Below are 24,258 nucleotides of genomic sequence, written 5' to 3'. Positions count from 1 at the left end.
AGGGGGACTCCTAATGGGCACAGCAGATTGACAGACTCCAGGAACTGGGCACAGGGCCCTGACATTTCCATTCTGGGTGGACTATTCCTTTAAACTGTAACCCATCCCTACCTCTCCTTGTACCCATCACTGCATGTTGGTGTCACAGTCACGCCTGGCCCCGTGAATCCGGCACCAAGAAGAAGGATTTCACTCCTCCGCCACCTGTAAAGCCGATTCTCCTGGAAGCACGCCGGAGAATCGTTCCCTGCATTTATTTCTGGATTTCTGACCTACATTCCCAGTGACACATTATAAATAACCAGCGGGTGTAATTAGGGTACACGTTACCACCAATGAATATAAATAGAACACAGAAAGGGAATAAACATTTCTCACATTTCAGTCCTAAAGCCCAATTAAAGTCTGGTAATATCACAATAAAATCCTGAACACCCAGATTTAATATATCTGCTATTAAAGTGCTCTGCTCTGGCAGAGCTGAGTAGTAGCCACGCCCCTCAGTGTCCTTACAACCACTTGTATTGCAGATAATGAAAGGGGGCGTGTCTTTAGTGCTGATTACAGGATGCACTGGGTCCACCTATGACCTGCCTGGTTATATTTGGGTTCTCTGCACAACTCAAAGAGCAAAGACGATGATAATCCAGGTTGTTAATACAAAATCAGACAGCAAATCTATTTTTGGAAATTTTTGATAGGGGAAAAAAAAGAAAAAATGTAATGCAATGGTCAACCTACATACCCCAAAACTACCTTCTGCACAACTGCCTAACCCATACAGGGCCAGCTCTGGCTTTATACCACCAGCAGGCAGGAAAAAAGGGGTGTGGTCTATATTAGTGAGGCTGCCCAACACAAACGCTGCCCCCTATGGGCCTGTCCTGTCTTATTAGAGTTATAACTGTACCAGCCCTCCACAGGTCAATTGCATTCACTTACATGAATCTCCAAACCATTTAAATACATTGCAGAGGTTTGCTGCAGATTCTTCCCTGCTTGCGTTCTGTAAATACTAAGCCTGGTGGCAAAGCAAGGAAAGCTATCAGAGAATCAGAGGATTTTATTTTCAGATTTAGCTAAGAGAGAATAAAAATGCAGAGAAGCCTAAATCTGATTTTTTTTTTCTCAACTCAAAATGCCGTGCCCTATATTGCTGACAAATCCTCGAGGATGACAGCGAGCAGCCTGCAGGCAGTGCAGAAACCGTACGATGAGCAAAGTGAAGCATTGGCTATAAAACATATGGGGGTCACCTGCACAACAAGCGTCGCATTTCTTTATAGGAAATGGTTATGCGCCAGAAAAACGCATTCTGGAGATCAGGAAGGGGCAGTCTATTAATGGTGCTCTGTGATAAAATAAATCTGATTGGCCTTTTAGACATTTGGCCCCCTGAAAGTGGCGATCAGATTGAAGAAGAAATAAATGTGCCGTTAAGTGCCCACCGACCGAGAGGCATTCAAAAACACTCAATGAGAAAGGAACGTGGTGCGCTCATCTGGCGCTACGGGCCCTAGGAAATGGACCTGCGGGGGGCAGCACATTGTCGTCTTGGAGTGACAGCAGGAAAGGACACAAGGAATGTATCAATAAAAAACATTCATACTAAATATTCAACAAAAACAAAAATCCTGGCGCATGTTGACTCTTTGTAGCCTTTATCCAGGCCAGGCGCCTGGGATTAAAAAATTTGGCAATTTCAAGCAGCTGGTGACTGCAAAAATGACCAAAATACACTGTTTAGCAGGTTTGAAATTCCATTTGGCCACTTCTGTGACACCTAGGCTAGGGACTGAGGATAGATCTGTGGCACCCGGGCCAGGGACTATAGATTGGTCTGTGACACCAGGGCCAGGGACTATGGATAGGTCTGTGACACCAGGGCCAAGGACCATGGATAGGTCTGTGACACCAGGGCCAGGGTCTACGGATAGGTCTGGGACAACCGGGTCAGGGACTATAGATTGGTCTGTGACACCTGGGCCAGGGACCACCGATAGGTCTGTGACATCTAGGCTAGGGAATGCGGATAGGTCTGTGACACCTGGGCCAGGGACTATGGATAGGTCTGTGACACCTGGGCCAGGGACCACCGATAGGTCTGTGACATCTAGGCTAGGGAATGCGGATAGGTCTGTGACACCTGGGCCAGGGACTATGGATAGGTCTGTGACACCGGGGCCAGGGTCTATGGATAGGTCAGGGACAACTGGGCCAGGGACTATGGATAGGTCTGTAACACATGGGCCAGGGACTAGGTATAGATCTGTGACACCCAAGCCAGGGACTACCGATAGGTCAGTGAGACCTGGGACTATGGATAGGTTTGTGACACCTGGGCCAAGGACCGTTGATAGGTCTGTGACACCTGGACCAGGGACCAAAGATAGGTCTGTGACACCTGGACTATGGATTGGTCTGTGAAACCCGGGCCAAGGACCACCGATAGGTCATTGACCCCTGGGACTATGGATAGGTCTGTGACACCTGGGACTATGGATAAATAATGGGTAAATACTTCCGGAATTATTTGTGCTTTGTATATATGCCCGCAGTTCCGCTTTGCACCTTGAAACACATTAGCATTCTGGTTTCATTGGTGTTTCCAATGCAATAACTTTTTATGGCTGCATTTTTTATAGTCATTTGTTGCGCCCCTACTTCCACAAGCAATCAGGTGAATGTCTGGCGAATCCCCGGTGAATGTGCAATTCTCAGACAGACATCCCCCCCCCCTTTTCCTCCAACTCTCCAAGGCGCTTTTGAGAAAACACAAAGCTTCCTTCAGCTTGACACAAAAGGATAACGATGTGTCTGGGGGGTTCTATGTTTTTCATGAGATTTGTGAACGCCAGGCTGCGATCTCACCATGAGAAAGAGCAACTCTGGACTTCTGTGGTGGCTAAATGACGGGGGAGGAGGGGAGATGGGGGAACAAAAGGTTACGGTGCCCACAGGGTGCCAACAGATCCATTGGAGAAAAGACACCTGCCCGTCATCTCCCTCTCCATCCCTTTGGGGAACGCAGCTCAGCACCCTGCTGCTAAATTATTCTCTCTTTGTCTGTGGGGAAAAAGGTGAAGACGGCTTGATGGGCACCACAATTTTCCAACGTACTCAAAAATGGCGGCGCTGGAAGCGTTGCCAAAAAACATGCATGGTGATTGGGCAAAGGGGCAAATGATGTTTTTGGATTTTTGGTGGAGAAGAGGCAAAGCCAGGGAAACTACTGCAAGATTAGGACAACCCAAGGGGTGAAGAATCCCCAAGATAAGTGGGGACAACTCCTGGGACAGATCTGTCCAACCCCAGGAACCATTCCTGTTCCAATGCCAGGGACTGATCTGCAACATTTTAGGGACAAAGCATAGGGGAAAAAATATTTACAAGACAATGCAAGTGGGGAGAACAGAACTAGACAAACAACCAAAACTCTAGGGACCGATACTGTGCCAGGGACAAACCCGCAGAATCTCCTATGATAAATCTAGGGACAACTGCTGTGCCACCGAAATGAAGAACGTCAGGGACAGTTCAAGCAACAACTCCTGTCCTTGTGACAACAGGGAAAATCCAGGCACCATTTCTTCCATGCTGGGGATAGACATGCAACTAATGTGCCGGGGCTGGGGACAGAAATTCAGAACCAATCCGGGGTCCATTCCTTCCTTGGTGCCAGACACAGACTTGCAGAACACCAGTAACCATTCTTTCTCAGTGCCAGGGACAGACATGCAAACCATTAGGGACAACTCCTGTGCCAGGCACAGACTTCTAGAACCTGAAGCACAATCAAGGGACCATTCACTCCTCAGTGCCAGTGTTAGACATCAAGACCCCCCGAGACTACCTTTTTGCCAGTGCCAGGGACAGACATGCAGACCACTAGGGACCAAACTTCCTTGGTGCCAGACCTGTAAATTCTGGGGACCATTGCTTCTTCAGTGCCAGGGACAATCAAGACCTCCAGGGACCACTCCTTCCTCAGTGCCAGGGATATGACATCAACCCCCAGAGACTACTCCTATGCCAGGGATATGCAGAGCACCAGACAACATACTTCCTTGATGCCAGGTACATACCTGGAAACTCTGGGGATTGTTCCTTTCTCAGTGCCAGGGACAAACAAGACCTCAAGGGACAACACCTTCCTCAGTGCCAGGTACAGACCTGCAGCCCCCCAGGGTCAATCTAAGTACCTCTCTTTCCTCAGTACCAGGGACAGACATGATCCACAGGGACAACTCATTTGCCAGTGCCAGGGACAGATTTGCAAAACCCCAGAACCCATTCTCTATCAGTGCCATGGCCAGATCTGCAGACCCCGGGTACAATCTAGGGACCATCTCTCCCCAGTGCCAGGCACAGACCTGCAGTCCTCCAGGGTCAATCTAGGTACCCCTCTTTCTTCAGTACCAGGGACAGACATGATGCACAGGGACAACTCCTTTGCCAGTGCCAGGGACAGCTTGCAAAGTCTCAGAACCCATCCTCAATCAGTGCCATGGCCGGACCCCAGGTACAATCTAGGGACTAGCTTTCCTCAGTGCCAGGGACAGACTTGCAGAACCTGAAGCACAATCAAGGGACCATTCATTCCTCAGTGCCAGGGATAGACATGCAGACCACCAGGGACCAAACTTCCTTGGTGCCAGCTACATACCTGGAAAATCTGTGGAATGTTCCTTTCTCAGTGCCAGGAACAAACAAGACCCCCAGGGACCACGCCTTCCTCAGTGCCAGGTACAGACCTGAAGCCCTCCATGGTCAATCTAGGCACCTCTCTTTCCCCAGTACCAGGGACAGACATGATCCACAGGGACAACTCATTTGCCAGTGCCATGGCTAGACCTGCAGACCCCAGGTACAATCTAGGGACCATCTTTCCTCAGTGCCAGGGACAGACATGCAGACCCCAGTGACAATCTAGGGACCATTCCTTCCCCAGTGCCAAGGATAGTTGGGCAGAACCCCAGGGACAGACAAGCCCACCAAGGACCATACTTCCTCAGTGCCAGGAACAGACACAAAGACCCCCAGGGACGTCTCCCGTGCCAATCCTCAGTGCCAGGGACCATCCAGTGACCCCTCCTAGCTCAGTCCCAGGCACAGACTTGCGATATCTCCCGATAAAGCTCCTTATTTCTATTCTGCAGAAGTACCAAGCCTGAGCCTGAGTCTCCCCGGCCATTATTTGGGGCACTAACATGGAACAAAGACCCCATCCAAGTCCTTCCCTGGGACCCAGAACCCTCCCCGGGCACTTCCCAGCACTTACCTGCCTGTACCCGGACTCCCCGGGCTGGAAGTCGGCAGTCCGGGGTTGCAGGGAGAGGTCGAGGTGCGGGATGTTGTGCAGCCAGTACACCCACCATGGGGTGATATATTCCACGCGTGCAGCCGCCATCCCCCCGATCAGATCCCCAGCGCCCGAGCCAAGAACAGCATTACCACTGCCTGCCACTGGGGCGCGCTGCGCGTACACGGCGGACCGGCTGCCAGCACGCGCAGTGGCGTGCACAGCGCCCCAGGACAGAAATCACGATAGTGGCCGGTTGTTCAGGTTATTAGGAGGCATCACGTGTCTATGGTGGCACCCGGCATAGGATTGAAGCTGACCATACAATCTGATTTCCTGGAGATCAGAACCCAGATGATTGGATATACATTGGATGGTTGGGTGTAGGTAGGTTCATTTGGGGGAGGCGAAGGGTTTTAGGGGGCCATACAGGGGAAGGTTTGAATTTTAGGAAACCATTTGGAGATAGGGGTCAATTATGGGGCCATTTAGAGAGTGGGGTGGATTTTAGGGGGTCATATGGAGGAAAGGGTGGCTTTTAAGCAAGCATATGGGGAACAGAAGTGGATTTTAGGGGGTCATACGAATGAGGGGGGTTTAGGGGGTCTAGGGGGTCATACAGGGAAAGGGTGAATTTTAGGGAGCCATATGGATGAAAAGGGGAAATTTGGGGGGTTAAGGGTGGATTTTAGGCCATCATATGGGGGCAGGGGTGGATTTTAAGGGACCATGCGGTGTAGGGGGTAGATTTTAGGCAGCCATATGGGGGCAGAGGTGGATTTTAGGGGGCCATACAGAGTGGGGGTAGATTTTGGGGGCATCGGTAAATTTTTGGGGGCCATATGGGGCAGAGGTGGATTTTTAGGGGCCATATGTAGAAAAACAAGGATTTTAGGGGTACCATTTGGAATTATTATTATTAATATTATTAATAAACAGTATTTATATAGCGCCAACATATAATGCAGCGCTGTACATTAATTAGGGGTTGTAAATGGCATACAAAAACAGACAGTGACATAGGAGGAGAGGCCCCTTACCCAAAGAGCTTACAATCTAAGAGGTGGGGAATGGCCTGGTTCCTCTCTGTATAAAACCTACCAATGCATTGTATGAAGCACTCGATTGTGGCGGGCCGGTCACATGTCTGAGTGGCAGCCATCCCTCCATCCCTCAGTCACAGGATTTTAATTAGCCTTCTAATTATATTTTGGCCATTTCCCTCCTCACTGGTGGACATCACAAGAAAATAAACTCCCGCTGGGATCTGCTAATCAATCTGATCCTCGCCACACTCATGTGCTCTGTGTGACTCAAAACTTGTTTTTCTCTTTTAGATCTTCATGTGAATAACCTTGTCAATGTATGCGGAGTGCGGTATATGGAAAAGAGTTAATGTGCTTATCATCTATGCAAGATGTGCTGGTTGATCAGCCTTTAGTACAGCAGGGCTGGAGAAAAGAGAAAAAAAGCACCACAATTAGTTCCAACATGCTGATAGGAGAAGAAAGCAGAGTGATGGGTAAATGGGCTGTGCTGCTGCTTCTTTCATTGGCCAGAAAGTAGAGGATGTAGGTGAAGTGGGATAAATGATGCTGCCTATTGGACTGCGGACATCTAGTGGCAGAAAAGAGTACTGCATGCTGAAATATCTATTGCTGTTAAAGTTGGTTTTAGTCTTTTAGATTTTAATGATTTTTATTTTCTGGTTCTGTTGCCTTGAATGGGCAGCACATAGCAAAGTGAATTCATGTCAGAAGAGATGTTAAGGGATCCTAAAACCCAGTTCCAGCTTACCCCTCCAGCTGAACACATTTCAATGCATAAAAGGTAGGCAAAGTTTGTTTTTTTTTTTAGAAAGCAGCCAGTCTAAATAGAAAAGTAGTCCTCTGCCAGCATGCTGCACAAAAGGATCTTTGCTCTGTGAATGGAATCAGTGGTATCTCTGCAGAGGTTTGGCTCAGACTCAATCTCTCAGGGAGCTTGAACATTTCTGACCACACAGACCTAAGAGGAGTTACCAAATCTCTACAGAAAGACCACTGCTTCCATATAGTGTAAAATTAGATTCTGAGCTCATTACCGGGCCCCCTTTATTGTCACATAGCCTCAAACTGACCCGCGAAAAATTGTCTTGTAACAAACAGGAGTTTAAAATATTTCTAATTTTGCACTTTATGAAAAAACTTTATGATGACTTACAGTCTGCACCACACTGATTACAATATCTACATATAAATGAAATGTGAGCAGTGTCAGCTTTATGTTATTGGAATGGAAAACAAACTAAATAATTGTCAACTGAATTGCTGATGTGGTGGCGCCATCTGGTGGTGAACTCATTGCAATCTGTACAAGTAAGTTATTTCTCTGAGAATCCTTTTGGAATAGTAACTGCTGTTGGCTTTTTGTAGGCTCTAAGGGTGCCATTTTTGTCCTGTTTACTATTTGATTTGCCTGTAAACTGGAGTAGAGATGAGCACTAGAGTCCTGATAGTACTGCTTGTTAATAGGTCAAAAAAGCTAAAATAAAGTATTTTCAAAAATGCGGTTAGAATGCTGCTGAATTTGCATGCAGGAGGGTTTTTGTTTAATAATTGTGGTTACTGGCAAGTGGACAAGTGACAAGCTGGTACTTGTAGTTCTTCATAGGCTTCCATTTTACCTGAGAATCAAATTCAAGCTGTTTTGCCTTCAAATCCCTCCACAGTGCTTGTCTTACTTACCTTTCTGACCTAATAAAAAAAAATACTCTAAATACCTAGCTGCTCTCTTTGCTCCTCCAATGACCTACTAATGACTTCCTCACTCAACTTCATCACACGCAACATTTTCTAGAGCGACCCCCAACTCCCAGGAATCTTCCTTATCCTTTTCTTCTTGCTCCTACTTTCTGCTCATTTAATGATCCCTTAAAACTCATCTTTCCAACTCAACTACCAGGTATCTGTCTCTTATAACCCTCACAACTTACCCACCACTCCATATCTACCCTCCTATTTTGTGATACTTCCTCCACCTCCTAAATTGTAAGCTCCTCAGGGCAGGGTCCTCTCCTCCTGTGTCATTGTCTGTATCTGTGTTTTGAAACCCATATTTAATGTACAGAGCTGTTATATGCTGGCACTACATTATTATTATTATTATTATACAGGATTTATATAGCACCAACATATTACACAGCGCTGTACATTAAATAGATAAATAGCATTTAATAAGCCTGCCTGTAGTAAGGTTCTTCCTGGTCCCTCCAAACTGTATGTAAACCAGTTTTTCCTTTTCTTTAATTTTGAATAGAAAGGGAAAATTTGGAGACTAAGGTGTACAGTTTCAACCCCTTTCTATGCAAAGCTAGAAACAATACATTTTGCCATTAGAAATATTTGAGAATGGAAACATATACTGTAATTGTTTAACGTTCAATTGGTAATGTGAAGTTTCTTGCAAGAAATGTGATTATGGAAGACATAATTTCCATATAACGAGCGGTCAAGTCAGATGCCAGCAGCTATTTAATTATATCAGAGCCAAGCCTTACATGTGACCCGGTAATTGAATGCAACCAAACAAACTTCCCTGAACTACTTGTTCTGGGAAGTTGTGCCAGTTGCTTTCAATTACATTACCAGTCACATGCAAGACTTGGCTCTGATAGAATGAAATAGCTTGTAGTGCTGTATCAATGAACAGCATTTCCACCCTAGGACAGGGCTATGGAAATCTCCCCCTCCATATCTGCAGAGGTGGCAAGTCCTTGGATACTTATGAAGAACATACCTGCTAAGCAGAGAATGCAAGGAGTGATTAGAATTTCCAGCAGGATTGAAAAAAATAAATAAAATATATATAATAATGGAATATGTATGAACAGACAGCTGACTGCTAAAAACAAATGAAATGTCCGCCTTTGGATAGCGCCACGTGTCTGTAAATGCATCTGACTTTCCATAGAGTCTAAACTCTGACTGAATAGCCAAGGCAGCTTTAACAAAAAAAAAAAAAAAAAATACAACTGGCATTGTTCACAAGCCTAACTGGGTTTCAATAGCTTAACACTAGAGGGCAGCAGAGAAGCTGCAGCAATTTTTATGTCCCATGATTCCTTGCATTGTGTTGGGGTGTTACACTTTAAGTCACAGACCTGTACAGCACAATGAAGTGGCTACAACTGAGGACATTCGTAACAAATTGTACCCAATTCATGTTACAAATACCTATTTAATGTACAGCGCTGCGTAATATGTTGGCGCTATATAAATCCTATTTAATAATAATAAATACCCACAGGCATTAAGGATATACAGCTCCATGCAAAGACTATAGACCTATGGGGGGACTAATGCATTTTGCAACAGATTATGGTAAACACAAATAGCTTTTTGATTTTGCAGACATTTAGGCCTTGAAGGGGTTTTATCTTATAGAGTCCTTTAAGTGGGTTACCACTGCAATCATCTAAAGTTAAAACCTTTATAGCAGTGTTTCCCAAACAGGGTTCTTCCTGAGGTTGCTAGGGGCTCCTTGAGCAATATGGACCTTCCAGGTCAGTTTGGGGGACACCAATTATCTTTTTGGCTTCTGTAGGGCGACATTCTTCCCAATGGCCAGCAATATAAAAGAGGAACTCTTCCCACTGACCACCACACTAATATACTGTGATCTGTGGATAAATTAAATTTTACAATGGGTTTCCCATGTTAAACCTGAATAGTTCCCTATGTTAAATGTTGGGGAAGGCTGATCTGGAGTGTAAAAAGGAAACCTTTCTACAGAAAAAAAGTCTGCAAATATACCCAAACAAATCCTAAATGATTCTCCAAAGTTATTCACAGATCATTCTGCAGCCAGTCATGTCTTTTTTCACCCTTCAAAACCAAAGGAATAAAATTCCAGCAGCTGAATACCAACTTCAACACAAAACCCAGGACAACCAGATGATTTTTTTCTACATTTTATTGAACAAAGGATAAGAAAAGGTTTACTTCAGTTCTTTCACTGACAGACCTGCAAAACAAAAAGAAAACACAATAAGTTGTCTGTGCTAAATTTACCATCCTTAGTATTCTAACTCTTTACAGATTTTATTACGAATTAGTTATTATGGGGAGTAACTTGGAGATGCATTTTCGTTCCCACCACGTTTTGTATGTGGCATGGCTATTTGTTGCGGTACTAGTGATAGCAAGACACCTATTGCAGCTTCAGACTGAAGGTATGGGACTTGTGGTCCCTAAACAGGTCCATGCTGCAATTATGCTATTAGGTTCAGACTATTGTAGGAAAAGGATGAAACTAAAATGAAGGAGTTGAGTTTTAGCATAAAAAAAAAAAAATATGTGCTACTAATGAGCACAAAGCATACACAATATCAATGATTACAAACACTGATCAGAAGGTTCTGGGCAAGTCACTTGTATTTTAAGTTCAGGTTGTCATTGCTCATACAGTTTGGGTATGTCTGACATGTTTGGAGAGTAGGTAGGTACAAGAATATATAAACTAGGTGTTGACTTACCTGGAGGGAGGGACTGTTTTAGCTTCTCTGCCTTCTCTTTGTCTGTGATGACCAAAGTGTACAGGTACTTGCTGCAGCGGACCTTGAATTTTACATTATCCTTGTTCTTCTTGATCTTAACAGCTGTAGGGGAAAAGAGCATTTAAAAAATGGCCACATTTTCACAAGCAAAATAATGTGCTAAACCTCAATAGAAGCACCTTCCGAGCTTTACAGAATGTGGTGCACCAAGCTGTGTACTACTGTAGTGATCTCAGTACTCATCTGTGGAAGGAATGGCTTTTGCTGGAATATTCATCCTATTTCTGGATCAAACATTCCTAGTACCAGGCAGCAGAATAGATACAATGATAGAGAAGCAGATCTAGCACACAGAAGACCAGCAGCAAAAAATTCCCATTGTGCTCTCTATTTGTGGAAGAAGCAGCGTCCTCTCTCCTAGGAGCACTTCGGGAGAGATGTACTTGCAGCCAGATATTACTCATTACCAGGAGATGCAGGACAAACATCTCTTCCCATATAGCTAGTGCTGCACTGCCCTGAAGATTTTATTGACGAGACAATTTTACCTTCACTTACAACCTGTACATTACACATTCTTTTTCCTTCTGCCACTAAAGAAAACCAATAAGACTTCACTCAAGAGCAGCCTGGTGTCACTCATGTGTTATTGTCTAGATCCTCATCAGTAATGTTTATCTTATGAAGCCCAATTGAATGCAGTGCTAAAATTTTTTATGCTACATAACCCATAGTACAGGATAAAAATTCTGCCCAATGAAGACACCATGAACCTGCATAGACAACAGTTGCACCTCACAGTACTAACAGACCAGAAACCTTGCCCTGCATTGCACCCATTATTTAATGCCAGATTAGGGATTCACTTTGTAATGAGGTTACTGAACCCAACAGAGATCTAGGCTGAAAAAGGTACATATATGTACGTATATGACATAAAAAAAGTTCACCCTCACACCAGCAAGCTAGCAACATGTGCCCCGGTTGCAAATTAAATAACACATTTTATGTACAGCGCTGCGTAATATGATGGCATTATATAAATCCTGTTTATTAATAATAGGTCAGGATTTTTAGATGCAACCATGAAAAGTATAGTCAGTTATTAAATCACCTAATACAGGACTAGTTTTTTAGGTTCCTCATCACAAGTGGAGGAATGAAGATCTAGACAAGGTGGTTTGTATGAGAGTGAACCTTTTATACCAAATGACTCTTTACCCATTTCAAGTCTCACTCTACATGACCAAAAAGCTGGTTATTTTATTAATTCTTTGCCCAATCTTTCTCTTACCTACGCTGTGTACTCACGTTAAGATGATTATCGCCTGATACAAATTGTCAGGCTTGTTTCAGGTGAGAATCTGATGTGTACAAAAGTCACCCTGACAGATCCATGTAGCAACAAACAATGACAGCTGTACAAGTCAATGGAGAATAGCATAGCGGGGTGAAAAGAGCTTTATCATGGGTGGCTCAGTGGTTAGCACTCTGGCCTTTGCAGCGCTGGGTCCCGGATTTTATTCTCAGCCAGGACATTATCTGCATGGAGTTTGCAGGTTCTCCCAGTGTTTGTGTGGGTTTCTTCGGGGTACTCCTGTTTCCTCCCACATTCCAAAAATATGCAGATAGGTTAATTGGCTTCCCCCAATTAACTGTATTAAAAGACATGAATATGTCTTGCTGTTTATTAAAAGGACAGTTAGTGACATGACAATGGCCTATATGTCAGTGATACATAAATACTAGTTACAATAATATCATGGATACCCATCACATATCCCAGAAGCCTCAATGTTAACTAAAATGATGGCAACTCATAAATGGATGAGGAAGGGATTGGCTACAAGAACTCATAGGAAAATGCCAAACATCAGATTAAATAGAACTAAAAAATGCAGTTTTTTTTAATACAGAATGGCCAGGTGAAATAAATTTTAGCTGCCTCATCATGTTTTATTTATTCATTTTTTTTTTTTTTAACTACTCATCCTCTCCTAGCTCCTTTTTGTATTTAGGAATTTGGGCCAATTTGATTGGCCTAGGCAGGAATGGCAACTATTCAATCCTAGCAGCTACCTATGGTGGGATCACACAGCCCAATGTACATTACAGAAGAGATGAAAAACAGAAAGTTTATTCTATTGCAAAGGGACAATGCCTGTCCAATCTGCAATAAAGAACCTTACTGCCGTTTTTATTTCTAAATTCAGCTTTAATATCACGGCCAACATTATTATCCAGTATTTTATATAGTGCCAACAAATTATGGCTGGGGACTTTGTAAAGCGCTGCATGTCACTAGCTGCCCTGAAAGGAGCTCACAATCTAATGTCCCTACCGTAGTCATGTCATTATCACAATCTAAGGTCAATTTGAAAACTATCCAAAAAAAAAAAAAAAAAAAAAAACACAAAAAAAAAACCAAACACACTTTCCTTTCTTCTTTTTGGCTATCTGTAGGGTGACATCGATCCAGGGATGCCACCCTACTATCTGATCCATCTGGGGATCCTGCATCGCGTCTCGCATTGTCCTGGAGCTGGCGCCGCCATCTTCATCCTACATCACCTGACCCAGGCGCGAGATTGGGTGACATAGATGGAAAAAAAAACTTGCCGATCTCCCCGCGCATGCGGGAGGTTGGCAATATTTTCCTTTTCATGAAAAGGCTCCTTCTGCGCATGCCTGAAATGCTCAGGCATAAGGAGCACCCAAGAGCCTTCTGGGATGTGCAAGGAAGCTATCCCAGGAGGCTTTGCGCTCCCATTCGTTCTCAACCGCCTAGGCAGCAGAGAAATAGGGGGAGATGCTGCAACCTTTTTTAATTTTGAAAAAAAAGGGTGTTGAACTGAACAGAATTTTGACTTTACTTCTTTTATGTAAGATGAAATTTCTGAGTTTGGGTATGCTTTAATACAGACGTAGCTCAATTTGGGGGAAGCCAATTAACCTAACTGCAGGTTTTTGTAACGTGGGAGGAAACCCACGCAAACACAGGGAGAACCTGCAAACGCCATGCAGATAGTGTCCTGGGTGAGATTCAAACCTGGGACCCAGCGCTGCAAAGGCCAGAATGCTTTCCACCGTGCTGATGGGAAGCCGACATGACATCCCTGGTATAGGGAGTTTATCCAAGACAACTAAACTAAAGCTAACAGGTACATCAGGTGGGTACTTTTACAGGTGACAACTTACATTTGGCATCCTTCCTTCTGGCTGTCAGCAGGAAGTCTTTGATCTCTTCAATTTTGCGGGGCTATAAAGAAAACATGACAGTTAGTAACAATATAGACAAGATCTGACACTGCTATACAGACAGGACACACAAATCTGCGCTGCTTCCAGGAGGCTGATACACGTTATATGCTGCAAGTGGAGGGACCAATGCAATGCAATCTATTCTGCATCCCTTACCAGAGGCAGTCACCGCATTACCTGCAGATCTGCTCTCCAGTCTTTTGAATGGAAGACCTGTCGGGGTATTAGTGAATGGAGCCTCTTATGGCTGAAGAGTTTACATTGGGGAGGCCTTAAAGGAAGACAGGCTTTAGGTAAGATTGAACTGTACAGAGGAGGAAAAAAAGCTAGAAGAACCTCCTACAAAGCTTCAGTAGGTGATACAAGGGCAGGGGAGTATTATATAGCACATGACTTGGGTCAAAGGGCCACACCATAAGCTCCAAAGGGCCCCTAGGCCTGAGGTTGCACACCATTGGCCTGCATGACAACACTGACACACCCGGAATGTGACAAGCAAGGATCAGGCAGACTTAGAATGAGGACAAACACAGGGTGACAGGTTCTCTTTAACAACACGTGACCAGGCAGTACTCACCATGGCTGCAGAGTTGAATCCGGGACCTGCGGGACAGACACACAAGAGTTAGCCATCTATACATGCATGTCACCCACCTCCCAAAAATATCCCTTCATCCGGCCTCCATCATCCCTCCCCCGACCCCCGTTACACCACACCGCCACCAAACAGTGCACAGTACAGAGGATGGAAGCGGATTTCTCTGCTCGCCACTCACCGGTTCCGTCGCCAGAAACCAGAGGGGAGAAAGGAGCGTCACTTCCGGCTTTTTCTGACTTAAACCCGGAAACGGAGGCCTGACGAGGCCAAACTTAGTGGGATCGCGAAGGGCTTATGGGACGAGGAGAACACCACGTGACCTGTGTGGCACACTAAAGGCTGAGATGTTGCCATAGCGCCGCACGACGAAGCCGTCAATGAGCAGCAATAAATCACGTGACTTGTGTGTTGTATATAAATTAGCTTGAGAGTTGTTACTTTAATAAAGTTTCTGTTCTATATCTATATTATCCTCATTAAAAACCTAAATAAATACGAAAAACAATAAAACAGCATTGTAAGGGTGTATTTGTTTGATAAAAAGTAGGGCGTTGCATGTTTGCGCTTTGCATTGAGTTGCAGCGCAATGCATTTAAAAAAATAGCAAACACCGAAATGTATTGCCGTGCATGTTCATATTGCAAACCAATGAGTGTTATGTGCGCATGTGTTGTCGATGAGTCCTTAGCGCAAAGCGTCATTGTTGTGGGTTCTACATTAAGCAATTACGCCATCTAATGGTGTTGCAGGGGACTTGCTGTTTAGTTGGCTAAAGCCCCCATGCATCTACTTACTAAGTATTTGAAGTGTATTAGAAGGTCTATGCAGGAAGCTCATGGGACAGGATGACAATGAAGACAGACTATCATGGGAGAACCTGGATGATCCCGAAAACCTTGAATGGACTTCTTAAAATTGTCAAATATTTTCAATCCTGGACCAGATCCATTCCAGGTTTGCTGGATACCCCCGGTAGCTCCATATGTGTATTTTTAAAGCTGACCTCCTTTGTTTTCTTTAAAAACCATCACAGGTGCAAAAATGTGGACCTTACTATAAAGCTGAACTAAGCATGGACTCACAAAATGATAATCAATCCACACTTGCAGGGGTAAATGTTAATTTCCATCCGGGGTACCTTTAAAAAGCAGTTTCCTAACCTTGGCCACCACAGCACCTATCCCTCTCCTCTTCCCTCCAACCCTCCGAGTTGTGAGCAAGTCCCTTATCCCCCCCTAGCGTTCTAATCCTGTTCATATTTCCATGCAAAAAGCGTTACATTTTTTTGCATGGACATTTATTTCACATTGTAGGCTATAATTTTTAGGCATTACTCACTGAAATATGTCCAATATTTAATACATTTAATAATGAACTTTAAATAAAAAACACAAAAATCTGTTAAAAAAAATAAAAAAATAGTGAAACGTAATATAATTGTACAGTAGCATGTATAATAATTTATATAATATAATTTTACTTTTAATTAAGATTTCTTTGTATTGGACTCAAGACAGCAATTTTGTATTGAATCCAGTACAAAATTATTTGAATTTCCCGCCGCTCCTCCCGCCTGCACCGACGCATGCACTGACGACGACCCGGAGATTGTCTATGCAGTCGCTGGGAGAAGATCGAAGAGAAAGGATGTCGCCCGAGGACCTGCGGGGACCAGAAGAATGCCGGAGGATGCCAAAGGAGCAAGGTCAGTGTTTTTTTTTTTAAGTTTTAAGCGACCCCGAGTGTGACTCGGGATTACCATTAGAAGAGCCAAGCCTACAACGCAAAAATTACTATCAGGAAGATAAACAAACTCACCTGCCTGATTGCAATCTTTTGTAGAATGCACACTGATCTGCGTATGCATATGATAGTTGGGAATTAATAAATTCCTGTACGCATGTACGTCATTTCACAATCAGGATGGTCGAAGATCCTGATGAGAGCCGGGTCACGATTATTATTAATTTTAAACAGGATTTATAGAGCCAACATATTATGCAGCATTATGCAGTACATTAAATTGGGATTGCAAATGACAGACTAATACAGACAGTGATACAGGAGGAGAGAACCCTACCCCGAAGAGCTTACAATCTAGTAGATGCTGGTGCTGCTTTTGTTTTAACTTCCAATTTAGGACTGCTGCTTGAAATGCAATAGATGGAGTACCGAAAGGATGCGGCTACAAGGGGACTAGTTCCTCGAAGAGGAAGAAAGCAAAAGGTAAAGATGAATATTTTTACTTTTTAAAGCTGAATGAAACCCTGCGGTACTGTATGTTGTCGCAGGACATGAAAACAATCTTCAGCTATGCTGATTGGTCAGGCTTGGGATGAGGTATCTCCTGCGCAGACACATGCAAGTTCATTCAGTCCCAGCAAGCGAAGAAAAACCAGGAATGCTGGCTATCCTGACACCCACCATTGAGGTGAGCATGCGTAGCTCAGCAATTATAACAGTTCTCGGATCGATCAAGCAGGTAAGAGTGCTTACGTCCTGGAATCCTGCTGCGTCCCGACGTGGAGGAAGCTCTGGGTGCCATCAACTTTGTTTGATGGCTACTGTGATTGTGCAAATTGGGTGATGTAGCCTGCGCGCTTTGCCGATCTCACACACATGAGCAGTGAGGTCAGGAAAAAAAGAGTGCCGATCTCACTGTGCATGGAGTGAGATAAAGCCCTTCTGGGCATGTGCAGAAGGAGCAGCCAGAAGCCTCTTAGGATGCATGACATGGGTATCCCAGTGCTAGACAGCGCTATTTCCATGGCTCTTCGTTCATCTTCTGGCTACATCACCTGATCTCGCACAGGTGCAAGATCGAGTGATGTAGCCTGCACGCTTTCCTGATCTCACACACATGCACAGTGGGATGCGTAAAAGAAAATCTCCTCTGGCCGTGCCCGATTTTGGGCATGTCACACTTACCTCTTCTTTGCTAAAGCACAAACGCCTCTCTCCTGCGCATGTCTGCAGTTCTTAACCCGGGCGCGCCTGCTCTTCCAGATTTAATCAGTATCGCCCCTCCCGCTGGCCAATAAGGAAATAGGCTCTTAATCATCCCTTGTCATCTAGCTAGCTCAGACACAGCACTCAGCATTCGTGCAACATGTTTCCACTAGTACCGAGCCCCCTAGCTCTGCTGAGCATTTCCTCTACACCTGTTGGTTGATTCAGTTTTTCCCATGTCTCCCATATCTCCCATGTTTCCCAGACAATTCCCTTGTGCCGTTCCAGTGTTCCTCTGTGGATATTCCTGTGTCACCTATGCCTCCTGTTGCTTCCAGTGTCTCCTGTGTTCCCTGTGTCCGCGGTGGCCCCTGTGTCACCAGTGTCTATTTCCTGGATCCCTGGTATTGACCCCTGGCTTGTGACCTGACCTTTCTTGCTTGCTACCTGCCTTGACCCCGGCCTTCCTTGACAAATCCTCCACTTAATGATTTGGTACCGTGTATCATCCTTCCCACCCTGTGCCCAAGGACCGCAACCTGGCAGCAACCAGCAGCGCAACATCCTCACCACTAGAGACTCTGAAGAAGACCTGGTTACTGCTTAGACTGCGCCTGGCCCTTCTCAGGGCTCACACCATTTCTGTGCAATCTGTAGCGCTCCCTAGTGGTCATGTCTCCCCAAGGGTGACAGGGCATGTGTAGAAGGAGCAGCCAGAAGCCTCCTGGGACATGTGATGTGGCTCTGCGCTCCCATTCTGGAGGGGCTTCACCACTTTTTTACAGTTTTATGTAATGTAAAAATGTTGGTGATAACTTTAAATCCTAAACTATGAAACATTCATGAGCAAAGATTTTTTAACTTTTATGGGTTTTTTTTACCTCTTATACTATAAAACACCCCCTCCCCTCATATCCCATTTTCCATTCATTGATCGCCTGCAGTTATATCAAGATTGAAGGATTGTTATCAGAGCCGAAAAAAAAAATTGTCCAGGTGCAGACTACCTGTATCTACTCCTTATGACATGCGATATAATTAAAGCATCGCCCGCTGGAGAAAACAGCGCATTTACCGCAACATATTTTTTTTTTGGAACTTAGAAGCAACATTCTTTTTATTTTTGACCTTTTGTAATGCTAATTTTCCGAAAGCTGTGTACGCTTTGGTGTACCTTAAAAGGGAACTGACGCTGGAACACAAAGAAAGGAACTTTTCCTCTGTTGAAAATTAGCATAGGCTTGATATATTTTTTTTTTCCAGAGAGCCTATTATTAACGATGTTCTTGTGTGAAACTAAATACAATGCCGCTTATTCAAATTTATTCATAGAGTAGAATGCAATTACAGAGTGAAATCTATACGGCTCTTTTAAATGTTGAGCACGGACATGTCTCAAATACGCCGCCAAAATATGAAGTGCAGCTCCGGCTCGATAAGTAATTTGGATCGGTACGGTCCGAGTTAACCCTTTTCACCTGAACGGAATTACTTTCTTTCTTAATAATGTTTGATCACCCTTCTACTTCCACCCAATACAAAAAACATGGCAAATAAAACATTATTGCAAGTAGTCACCTTATGGAAGGCAAATACATTATCATCATCGCTAGTATCATCGCTATGCATATATTTCTTTATGTTTTATCTCTTTAAAATGATGAAAGTAATGAGTAATGAATGATGCAATGAGTATTAATGAGTAATGATGAGAAAAGTAATCCTGGCGGGAATTCAGAAGCTCCTTACTTCCTGTGTGAGTTGACAACATTGCTTCTTGTGCATTGAAATCCCAAGATGTGTTGTCAGCTGTTTGAATTCTGCCTCCTGGATTACAGGACTCTATGTTATGGAGATGAGTAGAGCGCTGGATGCTCTGTGGTGCCGCGGAATGGGCCGGGGTGACAACATTGCTTGTTATTTAGTGCAGCAGGGGCACGGCGTTGTCAGTGCACACAAATCAGGATCTCACTTTATTTCTGTAATTGTAGGATCTTTTATCCATTCATTTGATGTAAAGTGAGCCGTCTTGCATACTATTCCGTCTACATTTGCTTTCTCAACCTTAACCCCTAAAATGATTTTTAGGTCTTGAGGAGCTTTTGAGATTTCTGTCAGGTCCCTTGCTATACCAATTTATGGGTGTCAGGGGGAAGAAAGCCTCCTGAATTGATGCCCAGTGGAAGGAATGCTCCCTACAGTGATGCCTAGAATACCATCTTCATAGACTCCTAAAAATTCTTTATAGTCATGTGACTGGTGCTACCATGTGGTGTCGGCCCCAGAACTGTTCAGGCATCATTGGCTAAAGCGGAACTTTCACACAAAAAAATATCACTTGCCATTACAGGTGAAAAGCCCTTTGATCCATCTACAATATCCATTCCTTTCTCCTGCCACTCTCTTCTTTTTTTCTTGGTTCTTCTTCACGTCACCCAAACTTGCACTGCATAGGAGCGAGATTGAACGCCATGTCTTCCTGCAAGCGTACAAAATTGGCAATTTGAATGCGCGTGCATGAGATTGTCATTTTTTTTTTTTTGCATTAGAGGAAAGTCTCTGATACTGCATACTTGATCCTAGGCATGCGCAGAAGGAGCAGCCTATGGGATATGGGATGTATGTACCCCAAGAGGCCGAGGGTTTCCCCTTCAGTCTTTATTGGAATCCCCAAAAAATGTAAAATCAATGCATTTTTTTTCATTATGTAAAAGAGAAACCCACCCTTTTATATAATATAATATAAAGAATATATATATATAAAGAAAAATGTGATGATAGGTCTGCTTTAAAGAACCTCAATTCTAAATGAATGGGGACAGATGGGGATGAGGAGAGGCGTGCACAGCGACAGAATTCCCACCCATTACTGTTAATTCTGGATGATGGAGGGGATATAAGGAAATGATCCATAAAGTATAGAGACAGATGGAGATGAATAGACAGAATCCCCTCCGATACCCACCATTTCATCCAGGATGATGGAGGGGTAAAATAAAAGGAACCCCCTGCAACCTATGAACCCTGGGGGTTCCATGGACCTCTGTTTGAGAATGGCTATTCTTGACTATTTCTGCATGAACCGCCGCTTGTTTGTGCCAATTAAATAAAACCGTCCCCAGAGTATAAATACCTAACTAGAAATTGGTGGAATATTCACCCTGTAGGATTCCCCCATTTTCATCCCTGACTTAGTGATTTGCTGATTTAGTATGAAATAATACTGATTGTTGAAGGATATAAATACAACTAATGCATCTTTAAAACATTACTTTTTTCCCAGCAGGATGGTGAAATCAATAACTCTCATCTTATAAGTGTGATTATATAGGCGCTCGATCTGTTCTATGGTTTGGATCCGTCTAGTTTATCGATCGCTACATCTGTATTCGTAATAATGTTATTGATATATTGCTGACAATGTCTGCTTAGAATGCGGCCCTGGATTGTATTCAAAGCCGTGCTGCAGATTGTTTCATTTGGGTTTTATATGGCTGAAGCTGTTTTTAGCTATAAAAGATATTGTCGGTGTCAGCAGTGAATCCGTAGCCCCATCATATCTGCTGATAATAAATCTTGGGACTATGGGGATGGGAAATAAGCCTTTCCTATTGAGTATTGTGGTCATTTAATGTTTCCAGAATTGGTTAGTTTAAAAATTCAAAAGGGCTGCAGTACTCACCTCCTTCCCAGCACTCATTTCTGCAACTCAGTGCTGGATTGGCTCATCCCACTTCTTGTGATCACATGGTATCAGGAACCCGCCCCCTAGGAGCATCTGCATTCTGTCCTGGAGAACTTTTGCAGAAACAAGGGCCGCCATTTTTTTGGGTAGCATTCAGGCTTACTCACCTACAGAGGAATTAAAGGAGAACATGTGATTTTTTGTGATGGGATGTAAGGCCCATGATGAGAGTTTTAAAAGATTAAGTGGTGAAGGGAATGGACCTGGGGGTTAGGGACAGATTAAGGGTAGAATTGAGCTTTGACCCTTCCCAGCAGTATATACTTATCTTTCTTATTAAAGCCAGGTCCTCTTTAAGATGATCTTCCTATTTGTGTTGTTTAATATGCACAAAATTAACAACTTTTTATTTCTTTTGTATTAAGTTAACCTAATACCTAAAAGCAGCACTCCAACTTTAAAACAGAAACAGCATTATCTGCAATTCCCATCGGAATCCATTGCAGTTATTCTTTTTCTCCACTAGATGTCACCAATCTTCAGGGCTGAATGACAGCCAGCAACATTCCACCCATTTCCCTTAAGCTCAGGCTGTCATGGACACCCCCATTGGCTGGCACTCAGATGTTGCCATGTTAATGCAATATTAATAGTATAAGTGATGCTTACAACTGTAAAATAATTAAAAAAAATATATATAAAAACAAAAAATGTCCACATGCTCTTTGTGTAACAAGAACTGGTATCTATTATTCCACATCACCCTTTCTTCGGAACGGACTCATGCTAATGCAATGGAACTGTCCTTTTGAAAGGAAGGAGTCGGGGGGTTGCCTCAAGATGTCACATGTGAAGCATTATCCCCTTTTATATGAATATTGTAGTGAAAATGAGTTTATGGATACATGAATATATTCAGGTGAAACTTAAAACTAAGTTACATGTTTTGATGATTAGCAAAACATTTCACAAATGATTAAATTTTTAAAAAAAAGTTGTCGTCTCTTCAAATTTCCTCTATAGAAAGTTGCATTTTTTTGTATTCCTTTCCTGCAACTTCAGCTGTCTTTTCAGATAACATCTACAATCCCTTCAGCCCTTGTTCAGCTCAGGAATTTGCTTATTATATCGGCATCCCAGGCGTATCTGTCTGCTACAAAGACGATTTACCTTGCAGGTGGGAATACCAAGCAAATCTTCATAGAGAAGCGCTAGACATGAAAGCTTTCGCTGTGACATTTGAAAGAATGCGAGAAGGACGGTTTGCACTCAGTGTCAATCTACAGCGGCAAAAGCCAATCACAGATCACTGATATTCGGGAACAAGGTATAATTAGGCCTTAATATTTGATGAGAATGTACTTCAATTATCCTTCCTATTCTTCTTTTGTGAAGCAAGGAACAGGAAAGGTGTTTTTGAAGGATCCAATCTGAAGTCTGAGTCTGCTTATTAATTTGTCGTATCTGTCATATCGCTGATAAGAAAATATACCACAAATGTCGTGTCTTGTTAGCCAGTTGTTGTACAAAACTTTTCAAACTTTTTTTCTTTGCTTTCAAAAGGTTGTCCAGTTTACAGCAGAAAACTTTTTCAAAGATGAGGACCAAAATAGTATTTTTTTTTATTAGATTTGGGTAACAATAGATTTTTGAAGCAACTTTGTTGATTGGAAGTTATGAATTAACCTGGAGTTGTAAAGACGAGATTTGTGCAGGGACAGAATCTCCATCCATTCCCATCCATCTTTGGGGTGTGAGATGATACAAATTAAAAGGGGACAGATGGGGATGAGTAAAGGTTTTTACAGGGACAGAATCCCCAACCATTTCTGCTCATTCTGGATGATGGATATAAGCAGATGATCCAAAAGAAATGGCAATGATTAGAGGTGTGTTCAGAGACAGAGTTTCCACTCATCCCTGTTCATTTTGGATGATGGAGGGCAAAGAGGCAGATAATCCATAAGAAATGGGAATGAGTAAAGTTTTGGGCGATGACCGAATCTCCACCCATTCCCCCCATTTCCTATTCATTCTCAATGATAAAGGGGATGGGGGAAATGATCAAAAATGGTTGGGGACAGATGGGGATGAGTGGAGGTTTGCATAGGGACAGAATTCCAACCTATTTCTCCCCATTCCTTTTCATTCTGGATGATGGAGGGAATATAGGAAGATTGGTTAAAATAAAAGGTGGATGAGCAGAGGTGTGAGCAGGGACAGAATCTCCCCCAATTCCCACCCATCTTTGTTCATTCTGGTTGATTGGGAGGTGGGGAGTATAGGCAGATGATTCAAGATAAATGGCGACAGGTGGGGATTAGGAATAAACAAAAATTTCTTTGAAGTTCCGATGGGTCAGGGAAATTTCGCGAAACCATTGGAATTCCAGGAAATCACTATAGGAGGATTACCACGGCTGCATTCATAAATACAGCCGTGGGAATCCTCCTGTCAGTGAGCAATCCCCGGGCACTACAGGTCAGAATGAAGGCTTGTCCTCATTCTGACCTGTAGTGCCCGGGGATTGCTCACTGACAGGAAGATTCCCATGGCTCCATTCATAAATGCAGCCGTGATACTCCACCTCTCAGAATAAGTCATGCGACTTGCGTTTATATATGAACGCGGCTGCGGGAAAAATCTGAGAATTTTTCCCACGCTGCATTTATTCATGAGCAGCCAGTGGGAGAAACTCTATCTGAGAACACATACTACAAGGCTGCAACAGCAATCAGGGGAGCTCCCCTGTTTGGTCTTGCAGGTCCCAAAAATACCGTCTCGCCGGGCGAATTTACAAAGGCCTACATGTTTGGCAAGCGAGAACAGCCCAATTCGCCGCGAGACCGAATTTGATAAATTTGTTCGCTCATCCTTAGTGGGGATACGTAGATTTGGGCACAAGGACAGAATCTCCACCCTCTTTC

At 43.6% G+C, this 24,258-nt stretch overlaps 2 protein-coding genes across 2 annotated transcripts in view; both read right to left on the bottom strand.

Moving 5' to 3' along the window:
- TTYH2 (tweety family member 2) overlaps window positions 1-5,486 on the bottom strand; it is a gene marked incomplete at its 3' end in the record, with an annotated part of 47,474 nt that extends 41,988 nt beyond the window's left edge. The window contains 1 exon segment of the mRNA XM_072403474.1: window positions 5,282-5,486. Coding sequence (XP_072259575.1) covers window positions 5,282-5,410 — 129 coding nt within the window. The 5' untranslated portion in view covers window positions 5,411-5,486.
- Window positions 5,487-10,237: 4,751 nt separating this feature from the next.
- RPL38 (ribosomal protein L38) lies at window positions 10,238-14,978 on the bottom strand. The gene is made up of 5 exons (XM_072403473.1): window positions 14,876-14,978; window positions 14,677-14,702; window positions 14,037-14,097; window positions 10,818-10,940; window positions 10,238-10,306 (listed from the first exon to the last, which is right to left on the bottom strand). The coding sequence occupies exons 2-5, from the start codon at window positions 14,677-14,679 to the stop codon at window positions 10,281-10,283; spliced, it is 213 nt and encodes a 70-aa protein (XP_072259574.1). The 5' UTR covers window positions 14,680-14,702; window positions 14,876-14,978; the 3' UTR covers window positions 10,238-10,280.
- Between the last annotated feature and the right edge of the window lie 9,280 nt (window positions 14,979-24,258).

Source organism: Pyxicephalus adspersus, chromosome 3 (assembly GCF_032062135.1).
Source record: "Pyxicephalus adspersus chromosome 3, UCB_Pads_2.0, whole genome shotgun sequence".
Lineage (NCBI taxonomy): Eukaryota > Metazoa > Chordata > Amphibia > Anura > Pyxicephalidae > Pyxicephalus > Pyxicephalus adspersus.
This window is presented reverse-complemented; position numbering and strand designations above follow the sequence as displayed.